This window comes from Rhineura floridana, chromosome 6, assembly GCF_030035675.1.
Source record: "Rhineura floridana isolate rRhiFlo1 chromosome 6, rRhiFlo1.hap2, whole genome shotgun sequence".
NCBI classification, from domain to species: domain Eukaryota; kingdom Metazoa; phylum Chordata; class Lepidosauria; order Squamata; family Rhineuridae; genus Rhineura; species Rhineura floridana.
Window position 1 is genome coordinate 132,319,496 of NC_084485.1, and position 12,012 is coordinate 132,331,507.

At 40.0% G+C, this 12,012-nt stretch overlaps 1 protein-coding gene across 1 annotated transcript in view; it reads right to left on the reverse strand.

Annotated features, from left to right (window-relative positions):
• COL11A1 (collagen type XI alpha 1 chain) overlaps positions 1 to 12,012 on the reverse strand; it is a 352,651-nt gene that overhangs the window by 156,809 nt on the left and 183,830 nt on the right. The window contains exons 15-24 of the mRNA XM_061633852.1: positions 11,749 to 11,802; positions 9,840 to 9,893; positions 9,656 to 9,709; positions 8,187 to 8,240; positions 4,396 to 4,449; positions 4,247 to 4,291; positions 2,987 to 3,040; positions 2,845 to 2,889; positions 2,177 to 2,230; positions 1,551 to 1,595 (exon numbers count right to left, since the gene is read on the reverse strand). Of these exons, the coding sequence (XP_061489836.1) occupies positions 1,551 to 1,595; positions 2,177 to 2,230; positions 2,845 to 2,889; positions 2,987 to 3,040; positions 4,247 to 4,291; positions 4,396 to 4,449; positions 8,187 to 8,240; positions 9,656 to 9,709; positions 9,840 to 9,893; positions 11,749 to 11,802 (513 nt within the window). The remainder of the gene's footprint in view (positions 1 to 1,550; positions 1,596 to 2,176; positions 2,231 to 2,844; positions 2,890 to 2,986; positions 3,041 to 4,246; positions 4,292 to 4,395; positions 4,450 to 8,186; positions 8,241 to 9,655; positions 9,710 to 9,839; positions 9,894 to 11,748; positions 11,803 to 12,012) is intronic.

Consider the following 12,012-nt stretch of genomic DNA (forward strand, 5'->3'; position numbering starts at 1 on the left):
CAGAGAGATTTTGCTAAGACATTTTAATGAAAGGTTAGTTCCTCCAGAATTCTTAGGAAGCTTCTGAGATACATTTTTGCTTATTACAGCTTCCACTATTGTGTGTATTATTCAATGCTCTCATTTATTACATGAATACTGTGTAATATTTTGAAGAAAATTGTTTTTACAAAAACCTATTCTCAAGTCTTTTTTCCTAAATATTTTTGTCAATTCAAAATCCATTAGAGGCCACAGTGAAAGACAGGCAGATACACTTCCTTCATGGAAGATCTTACATTGCCTAATGAGCTGATAACCTAGCACCATCTAAATACCAGAGTATGAAACTCTCTTAAGAGGGATGGGCATGTGACAAGAGAATCAGCTCAGAAGAAATACTGGATAAAGAAGAAGCAAAAATGATAGATGAATAATATTATTGTGCTTACTAAATAATTAAAATAATATCTGCAGGTCTGTTCTCTGACTTAGGCTGAAATCCAGTACACACTTACCTGGGAGTAAGTCCCATTGAACCCAATGGAGCTTACTTCTGAGTAGACATGTATTGGATTGCAACCTTAGTTTGAATATAGCTGTTCATGAACTAGTTTGATAAACATATTTATATTAATCCAGTGAATTTTATGGGCACAAGATGCTCCATACAAATGCACAGGTCCGTAGTCTGCAAAAGCTTTCGCACTAAATACAGAACAGCAGGTCTGAATGCACATTTCTTTATTTAGGTGTGTATTTCCTGTGCCATCCATAGCAAGATGTCTCTGGAAGTTCCCAAGCAAGAGAGGTGAGGCCTTCCCCTCTTGTCTGTCCCCACCATCTGGAATTTATAGGTAGACTGACTCTGAACATGGAAGTTACACTGAATTCTCAGAGCCAATAAGAAGTCATAGGCCTTTCTTCTATGAATTGTGGTGTAGCAAGTACTCCAGGCAAAACCAATGCTTCATTTTTGAAGCTGAGTGAATGTTGACTCTATCTGTTCCTGGAAAAGAAACAACTGGGAGGCCTATTGAAGGTATCCTGAGCTTCCTAAAGGAAGATGGTTCAAGTATAATCAGAGTTATTGTATTGATGGCACAACTTCTTCCAAGGCAGTCAAAGGTAGTTTGTTTTGGTTTTTTATGGGAAAGTGGCCTAGGAACATAAGACACTACCACTGAGTCAGACCACTTGTCCATCTCACTAAAGACTGCCAACACTGATTGGCAACAGCTCTCTAGGGTTTCAGATAAGGGTCTTTCCCAGCCAAAGCTGGTGATGTCAGGCACTGAACAGGCTACAACTCTTCCTCACACTGATGAAATCCATACTCAGAGTAGACCAATTGTAATCAATGGACTTAATTTAGGCATAGCTTAGTCAAATACTACCCATAGTATTTATAAATGAACTGTGAGGTCTTAGAGGGAGAGCAGCTATATCCAAGACATCTTGCAACTCCTATTTGATATCTGTACTAGCAAGATTTTTTAATCACACACATCTACCTAACCAAGGTTAGTTACCCAAATCCATTGGTTACTCAGCAATAGAATGCTACTTACTTTTTCACCAGGAACTCCAATTGTGCCTTGTGGACCTGGAAGCCCCTGTTAAAAAGAACCCAGAATGTAAGGAATCACAGACAACAATAGATATATTTTCCCTGTTTAGATGATCCATTGAGTTCTTTCAGTTAAGTCTCCTCCAAAGAAAAAGAACCATGGAGTTCAGGGGGGTTGTGAGTTTTTTTTACAATGGCTCCTCTGCTAGCAATGAATACATAATACAATCCAATTCAGACCCCTTTGACAGGTGTGGTTGTTCTTGTTGGCATTCAGGGAGCTCTGGATGAATTTTTTTCTCTCCCCAAAGGGGGAGAAAGGAGGGAAGGGGAGATCTGTGCTAACTTGATATAAAAAATTGCTCCCATTTGTAGTGGGAATATTTTAAGGACAGTTATGAAAGTCTATAAGCTCACTCAGGGGGGGAAGCAGAGCTTGGAAAAGTTACTTTTTTGAACTACAACTCCCATCAGCCAATCTAGTGGCCATGCTGGCTGGGGCTGATGGGAGTTGTAGTTCAAAAAAGTAACTTTTCCAAGCTCTGGGAAAGCATACACCAACACCCTTCTTGCTCTGTATCTTTTTCTTTTTTTAAATGTGCAGATCATGGGTTGCTGAGCACTTACTTGTGGGCCTGGGATTCCTTGTTGGCCAGGTGGTCCTGGTTCCCCTTGAGGGCCCTGTTGTGCAAGGAATACATGGAAATTATATGTACACACATTTATATACCTTTGCTGTCACTGTAATTCCACCACCACTTTGATAAACTAGCATATGTAGCCTAATTTGACTTTTTGCATGATATTTCCCCCGATGACAACTTGAAACAGCCTTCAAGAAGGGCCAATAATTCCATGTTCTCCTTTATGCCCCCTGAACAATAAGTGGATAGACAGACCAAGAGAAGGACAGAGGCAGATCCACTGAAGCCTCACACAGAGGACAAAGTGAAATTTTTATCCTGCTGTATTGGATGAATCCAGAATTAGGGTTTAGATACTGAAGATGCTAATGTGAGAATAAAGGACAATGGGTGGGATCCAGAAAAATACCCACAGAAGGAGGTTGACGGAAGTTGACTTTCACAGCTTCTGTCATCCCAATTTTCTCCTGAGGCCCAGAAAATCTTTCTGAATGGAATGGGTAGTGGTGTGGGGAGCCAAAGGGGAAGGATGGGTCATGAAAAATGTGAGAATCATCTTCTATGAGTGGGATCCAACCCAAATTATTTAGTTATTTATTTTCAAGTCCCCTTGAAAATTGTATCCCCACCCCTTAAAAAAGATCTACCTACCAAGTTTCCTTTTGGACCTTGTGGGCCATCAACACCTGGGATTCCCTACATGAAAGAACAGAGCAAAACCAGTACTCATCACTGTCACATTTGTGGGAAAATTCAAAATATAATCTACTGCATTTCTTTATGAACCACATACAGGCTGTCCTGGTGGACCAGGTGTTCCTCTTGGGCCCAGTAATCCTCGCTGACCCTGTGGGAGAAAATATAATAATTAAATCTTTCATTTACAAAGAACATGAAAAGAAAATATGATAGACAAAGGTCTCCAGGAAGGCCCAGTGATAGAAGTTTATGGGGTCTGCAGCTTCATTCTGTCAGTACCTGAGCCAAATAAGAGCTCAGCCTACCTCTCCTTCCTGTCTCCCACAATGGAAAGACGGTACTTGGAATGGTAAAGAAGCATCCTGTTCCATCCTAGACAGGATTTGGTCTTTGCCTCTTCCCCTCACTTTCACCCTTATGTGAGAATGTGCAAATGACACAGGTGAAACAGGATCGTACCAAAGTCCCCCACAGGAGGCTATATTCTGGCTTTCCTTCATTTGTAGTACACCAGGGATAGGGGAGCTTAGCCCTCCAGATGTTTGGACTCCCATAAGCCCTTAGGAGCATGGTCAATGGTCAGGGATAATGGGAGTTAGAGTCCAACAGCATCTAGAGGGCCAGAGGTTACCCAACACAACTGCAGATGAACAACATACAGAATTTTTGAAGTGAAAGCCTTTGTAGAGCTCTTATATTTCTTATCTATGTTTCTAGCGCCAATTCCATTCCTAACTGGAATGCTATCTAACAATAATGCTTAAGTGACCTAGTAGATTTGTTTTCGGAGGTAAAAGGGGGCTATTTGAGTAGTTTCTACTGAATATCAGTGAGAACAAAGAATGTCTATGTCAAAATGCCACACAGGGGCAAGTCACTAAGGTTAAACTTTTTTCTGGAGTTAATCTCACCTCAGCCTTGGACTTACTACAAGGCTCTAGTGAAGTGACAATTATTATTTCTTTTTCCTGGTGGAAATTGCATGCATAATGTTATGTAATACATAAGTTGTTCCCATTCTAAAAATCCTAACGACCGAAGGACTACAACCAGCACATGTCCATGAATAAAACACAGGGACAACAGGAACCCAAAAAGCAAAACAAAGGAGTGCTTTCTTGGTAGACTTCAACAAGCAAAAATATTACTGTTTGTAGAATCATTTTTTTTTAATGGACAAAGGCAGTATAAGTCAGGTTATGTGGGCTGTATTTGTCCCTGAGGTATATTTCATTCAAAAATGAGAGCATAACTTTGCATGGACAAACAGATTCACAAAGGAGATCTTCCGGCTGAAGTGTATGAGGCACCAATACTGTGAATACTAAACAATAAATAAGCGAGCTTTGCTTACAGCTTCACCTGGGAGGCCTCTTGGTCCAACCTCTCCATCTTCCCCCTGTTGTTATCAAAACAAGATCAAAAGGTCAGTGTGCGGAATAAACATTTCCTTTAAACGTTACTGCCCATGCTAAGGGGGGGGGGAGACTATGAAGAACATACTCTCATTCCATCTTCACCAGGAGCACCAGGAGGTCCTTGTGGTCCACGATCTCCCTGGAGATAAGAGAAACCATGTTAAAAATCACACTTAAAGGAAAAGCTACGGTTATGTGCTGGTGCATACATAATAGGAAAGTACTTGAGCTTCATGCTGACATGTCATAACACATCTTTACTAAACAGATACAAATTTCTGTATAGGTTCACAGAGGCTTCCATTCAAGATTGGGATTTAATTTTTTGGCCACAATCCAACACAGAGTTACCCCATTGAAATCAGCAGGCTGGAGTGTGCCTAACTCTGCTCCTGATGGTGGCTTCTGTTGTTTAGATTTATTATAAACAAAAGAGAATATTGAAAAGGCTACAGAATCTAGCCCTGTTTGCTGGCTGTGTTCATGAGTAGACAGAAATGTGAGAAATGTTCTGAGTGAGCAGAATAAGTTTAGCATTTTCTTGGATAAATTAAAACTGATTTACACATACATATTCATCACTTGAGCCCTTTGGGGTATTAAAAAAGCAAGTGTGTGTGTGTGGGGAGGTGTTAAGTGTGTAGAGGTCACGGGGCCATGAATGTTGGTCCCACCCCCAACTTCCCATGTGCATTGGCTTCACTCTGACCTCTCTTCATTGATGCCTCCCCATGATTGGGAATCTGAGCGATTAGGGTTTCCACTCTCACAGGAAAGATTCTAAGCACGTCCAGCTGATCACATGAAGAATCCCCCTTCAGACCTTCTGCCCAACATACAAAGTTCTGGAGGAGGGGCTAATGTTCCTGTTCCTCCTTCAACACATTTTCAGGCAAATGCCTGAATAGAGCTTTGGTGGCTGCAACATCAAATGATGGCTTGCATGTGTGAATCACCCATCACAGCTCTGACAGTGCAGACAGAACTTTCAGCATCACCTGACACCTAAGACTCAAACACAGTGCTTTTCAACAGAATCAATTCACACACATTTATCTGCTGGTCTTTGAGGGTTGCATAATGAAGTCCCAAGAAATTAAGTATTGTATATGCACATGTGAACCAGCCTAAGTGAACTACTGGAGCTGTTATCTAGCTTGTAGATGGTTACATCATAACTCCAGTCAAAGAAGATCTTTGTATCTCTGAGGCTCAGAAATAATTTCTGCCCCAGTAAAGTTCGATAGATAGATATCACCCAAACATGCACACACTTCCAATTTGCACCTCTCAAAAGCTCTCAAAATAATTTGATAGTTCAACATTTCAAATTTCAATATTTGGTTTTTGAATCTTATGTTCCACGATAATGTTCAGTTTCAGATGTTCATAGCACATTATGTGCATATGTGTAAGAAGGCTCAAACATTGGTAACAAAAGCTTTCAGTCCCAGAAAGGAACCTCTTGAAAAATGAGTACCAAATGTATCTGAACTTCACTATGCAAAGAATATACTTCCATTAATATTCTGCACCAGCCAGTCTCTAAGAGTTGGCCGACGTAATCAAGATAATGGGATATGACCACAGGAAGAATAGAGAAAGTAAATAAACAGTGAGTGGTAATAGCCACAGTCTTGTTACTAAGACACTGAGATGCTGCTATAAGCACTTCAATTACTTGTTTAGTTTCCTTGTAGTCTACTGCTATAGTGACATCCATGAATATATATCAATTAATTACTGCTATAGTGGCTATGAAATCTGGAGAAAAATCCTACTTTTAAAGACCTGCAAGTAAGAAACCTCTCAAATAATGCAAGCAAGATAATTTTATTGTCAGCTATGAAATGGTTTGAGGTTCTTTTGACATTAAATAATATTTATTTGGGTGGATATGGCCAAAAATATGATGCCTAGAAAGCCTTAAACATGGCTGGCTGCATATGGGGAGAAGAAAGGTGTGACAGCAGTTGCATGTGGCTGTCCGGCTATTATGGGGTGTTTGAAATTTCAAATTGGGGTGTTTGAAATGTGTATAGAAGAGGGTATGCATGGATATTTTCATATCAGCTCCCTTACTGATAATATGACTACTGTATAAAAGCATTTAGTTTCTAATTCCCAGACCTACAACATACTATCTGTAAGTTCAGACTTACAGCCTCTGCCAAGTGTTATATGTTCCATGGATTTTGAATTCAGAATTTGTGATAAGACATTTGATTTCTGCTGAACTGTGATCTTTTTTGTTTTATCATAAAATCATGACTGCTGTGCTTTTTGCATTTGGCAAGCTCTAGTTTACAAATAACTGTATCACACGTCTAAAGGAATGTAATAGAAGCCCTTGCTGTAAACTATTTATTAGAGTTAATGGTTACATATTTGTATAAGAAACATGTCAACACTACCCAGGACATTGCAAGAGAGAGAAAGAGAGAGACAGAGAGAAAGAAGCTTTCATTCCACACCTAAAGGTCACAAAAATGCTAACTTAGTCACAACAGACAGAGATTTTTTGGCTCAGAGACAATTTGAAAATGTTTATTTAGCCATAGAGTAGCACATGAAGCATGCACAATTAGTGCTGAATGTACAGTGCCCTCTGGTGGCCACCCAGATTGTTGATTTAATCTTCCAAAAATTGCAGATTTCTCTACCCTAAAATGTCTGTATTTCATGTACCCCCTATATGGGGGTCATTGAAAAATAAAGCTTCCATTGTTAAATGTTTATCCCATGGATGTGGACAATGGTATGGAGAATCTCTAGGACTTGTCCATGAAGCACAACACACTTAAGTTACAACACTTTTTCTCTTTTACTAATATTGTGCAAAATAGAAGTCATAATGTTTAATTTTCACCCTGAAAAAAATACTCTTTTACAAGAGGAGAACTGTTTGCCAGTGAGTGCCGGCAGATAAATCACATGCGTCAAGACAGAAAATGATAGGTTGTGTATACAGCAGTATACCATAGACTTCTTACATCATTATGTCATAACAGCAGTTTTGGCAGCACTGTTAAAAATTAGGACAAACATTTCCAGTTGAGTGTGAACAAATCTCAAAAATAGAAATTTGACAGCAACAGTGAACACAAATTCAAAAGTGGGTGAGCATATTTTGGTCAACTCGAATTTTATCCCAATATTTCCTTCCTGTTTTGTCAGTGCTACATCTTCACACCCTTTAAATATGACATATTTTAGGAATTAGCCCTATAGTTACTAATTTGTTTATTTAAGGCATTTATATACCTAAGCGATGATCCCAAATTATCAGGTACACCCAACAGTCAAACTAGGAAATTCATAGTGTGGGACCCAAGTGAGTAAGCTAGCAGAGTCTGTATATATATATATACTCCAGCCTTAGAGCCCTCGTCCATCACAGAAAGGAATAGGGGTGTGCGAGATCAGCCCTGTGATTAGCAGGTGGTACAATACTTCTGGATTGGTTAAGACCAGTATCAGTACAAGAAGCCAGCCCTTCTGTCTTTCCCCAGTCAACAGAACAGTGCATTCTGCTTGCTTCACTTCAAGCTCCAGGTTCCACTTCAGGCCAGAGACCTCTGGGTTGATAGGGTGCAGTTGATGTGGGTTACGACTTTCATGAAGAATATAGGTTAATCTTATTGGCGGGAAGAGTGCCAGTAGCCATGCAGAAAGCATCAAAGGCCTACAGTCCTATACGTGCCTGGGAGTAAGTACCACTGAATGGGCTTTATGTTGGAGTATGCAAGTGTAGGGTAGCACTGAAAATATATTGGCCATGGTAAATATGCCAATTGCTTTAGATAAACATTTAAGATAAAATTTTGCTACACCCACATTTTATAGGTTTGCAGATAAATGTGCATCTTTTCTTACCCTGTGACCTTTTTCACCAGGTAGACCAGGAAGGCCATCAAAACCTCTGTCACCCTAGTGGAGAAAACAAATAAATACATTCATTTTATAACAGTCTTGATAATCTAAAGGGAGTTGACTTTAAATCTATTCTATTGATGGAAACATTTGCCCTGAAGTTGGACATTGCTTGGAGCTGCATGCATGCGTATATACACCTGAAACCTAAACTTGATACACAGAACTAAAGGTCTACACCATCCTCTCCAGACACTGACATCCTGTCTAAGGGCACCATCCATTTCATGTGATTCTATTGATATATGCTATGTATAGAAAGGAATGCCCTTACACAAACAAAATATCCCTTTTAAAGTTAACTAAGGATTTATCTCATGTGGGGCCAGTGGAGTGAATGAGAAAGGAACAGCTTAGAGCTTAATGGGATCTTCTTCCCTCTCTCCCCCTTGGGTATGTGAATAGGAGTATATTTACTCTGCAGTGAACCACTTGTTCCCTTAATGAAAGAGTCATCCTTCCAAATGCTTACCAAGCCATTTCTCTCCTCCACGTACCCCAGGCAATGTCTTATTTCTGCCTCAAGCATTAATGACTAATGACCTAGGGCTATGCAGTGAAAGAGTTGGATGAGCATATGGAAAGAAAGCATGGGCCTGTCCAAAAGCAGTGACTATTGCAACATGTCACATTCCAAAGGACAAGCCAGGAAATGGAAGGGGCAGAAAAGTGTTCTATGGAGCCTTTATGCAGATCCCTTCTTCCATGCACAGTTGGTCCCATTTGGGGATAGATCAGGCATAGCCAATGTGGGTTCCCTTCAGTTATTGTGGACTACAACAGCCATCATCCCTGACTATTGATCATGCTGGCTGAGCAGATGAGAACTGTAGTCAAAAACATCTGAAGGGAACCATATTGGTTGCCCCTGGGCTAGGTCGTGCCCAGAAATATGACAGGTGCTTTCCAATTGTCTTAAATATGATTCAAACATCAAAGTCATTGGAAGCACATCAAATTATAGTCAGCATGGCTGAATCTGCCTCTTCCACAAAACAAGATGTTATTTAAAAAAAAAACACGTCTTTGCCATCCCCACAAGGTGCAGCTCTACATACAGTGATGTGCACAGGAGTACCCCAATCGACTTAAGTGACCAGAGAAAGCCAAACCCCATTAAGTGACAGGTGCCCCAATTTCCTCCAGTTGCCAAAGTTGGCCGACCAGGGTCCTTTCAGCATGTAGTTAAAATGGTACAGGTAAAACTGCAGCAACAGCCAGCGCTAGAGCACTAAGAGCAAAGCTACTGAAACATTTCAGTACAATTCATTGTTTGCCATTCATTGTTCCAGAAGCAACTCTAAAGATTCAACCCCATTTTAAAGTCTGCAATGAAGGTATTTAGTACCTCATTGATACACACCAGGAGAATGTATCCAGTGCAAAATTATTTCAAACTTCTATTGACTAACCTTGGAACCAGATTCTCCTGGCATCCCTCTGGCTCCATCTGCTCCTGGACGACCCTAGACATTTTTAAAAAGGCAGCAGGTTAATACCAAATGTGAAGTGCCAAGAGATAATTTGCTGCCATTCCAGAATTCATTGTGGGCCCTTGTACCATACATGAGCTGCCTTGAAGCCCTCAATACCTACTCTTTTGCCAAGTTTTCCAGGCAGACCAGCTGGACCTTGAATACCTCGAGGACCCTGAAAGAAATATATATTGATTATAACCACTAAAGATAAATCACGAACACCATGAAGACATTTTGATTAATTACTATCAACTTCATCCTGTGGCTGTGATGTCCCTTTGACATGAATTAGGAAACCACTGAGGGCTTTTTTAAAAGCCACATTTGCTGTATTTCTAGTAAAATAACAATAAGAAGAAATTATCTATAACATTCTTCCAGTAATATCTATCTATAAAAGATGGAGAAAAACACATCCAGATTTACATTTTAACTATAAGGGGGGAAAACTGTACAGGAATTCTTTTAAGTTAAATTAAGAGTCCTGCTTTCGAGTTCCCAACCCACAGTGATGTCTCATGATCAGGTTCTATGAGCTGGCATGTCAAAGCGGCACCTCATACGTTCAAGAGCCAGGTCTCCTGGGATCATTCTGCAGGCACAGGAATCTGACCCCTGTACTACATCCATGGGACAAGTAGACTTGAGCACACAGCAATGACAAACAAGGAGGGAAAAATGGATGGTACTCAGTCTTGGGAAACTGTAATCATGACTAAACTGATATAATTAAAGAAGGTGGCAGACTCCAGAAAACTTGGATTTGATGAATCTGCCATCTGCTATTTCATTTCAAATTGGACCCTACACTGCCTGACTTAGGAATACACAAATCAACCTATTTCTGTTCTATGTCAGTTCTGCCCCACTTTTATATATATATATTTTAAAAGTACACCAAAAAAACCCTCACATTTAAATTGCTCACATTTTGTTGACGTTTTATATGCATTCTTCGTCAAAAATATGCTTTTCTGTATATGCATTTTCTCATTAAAAGTGCATTTTGTGCATTTTCCTTTGAACTGAAATCACATTGGAAAATTTAGAGAAGTGCAGTGATAGCTATATTCCAATCTGCATTTAAGTCCAGCACCAGCAAATCAGTTCACTTCAAAATGTGGAGCAAACGGATTTCTCCTTCACCCCTAGTCTGACCCAAGTATGCCCAAGGACCAATCTAACACTCTTGCTGGTAAAACCACAGGTTTTAAAACAAAATTCCTAATTTTACTAGGAACGCTGAATATTCTCACTATGAGATTTTATAAGATCACAGCCTGAGGTTATGTGACAGACAAAGAGAGACTCTACACAGGAAACCAGAAAAAAATTATAATTTCCCACATCCAGAATAAACATTCCACATATCCTCTTGTGACCAAGTGTTCCAAACAAGTTATAGGCTTGCATAAGTAATGTCAAATCCATAAGGGGAGAGAGCAATAGGATAGGACAATGCAAAATAGTTAGCCATATCTGTTGTTTGAATGCGAAACATATATGAAATAGACCATAATAAGGTTTGATGGCTAGCTGGTGTTTTGAATGGGAACAATAGTAAAAAACTGACTGTGTATATACCATACATTTAAAGCACATGGCTTCCCCAGAGAATCCTGGGAACTGTAGTTAAGGATGTTGGGAATTGTAGCTCCATGAAGGATAAATGACAGCACCCAAGATATTTTTGGAGACATCATGTGCTTTAAATGGTGTCTACAAAGCCTTTGACAATAGATAATGTTAATAGGTAATTCAGGAGGGCAGGAATACCTCGGGGGGGGGATGGAAAGATCTCACATCTTTCATTCCAAAGCAACACAAACTGTCTATTGTTTGAGATGAATGTCTGTTATAAACATGTACTAGGCAAACACAGCTTTGAAATGTCAGCCTTAAGGGACAATTCCCTCAAGTATTGGGCTCATAGTAAACATCTGATATTGCTGCAGCCACTTCTCTGGAGCAAGGCTTTTGCATGCCATCACGTTGGGGAGGGGGACTTGCCTGTAATGTAGTCTTACCTGAGGACCTGGGTCTCCACCCTCACCTTTGGCACCTGAAGCACCAGGACCACCCTGTACGGCAAAAGCACAGCATTGTTTTACCTTAACCTGTCACATTTTAGCAGCCGGAAAACTATTACTTTTGCATTGCTGATTACAGTAATTTTGGATGTGTTCACACAAATAATTAAACTGCTAACAACCTAATGGGGTTATGATCCTATTTAGTGCATACCAAGTAACAACCAAAAACCTAAGGTTTGCTGTGCCAGCAAGAAGTCT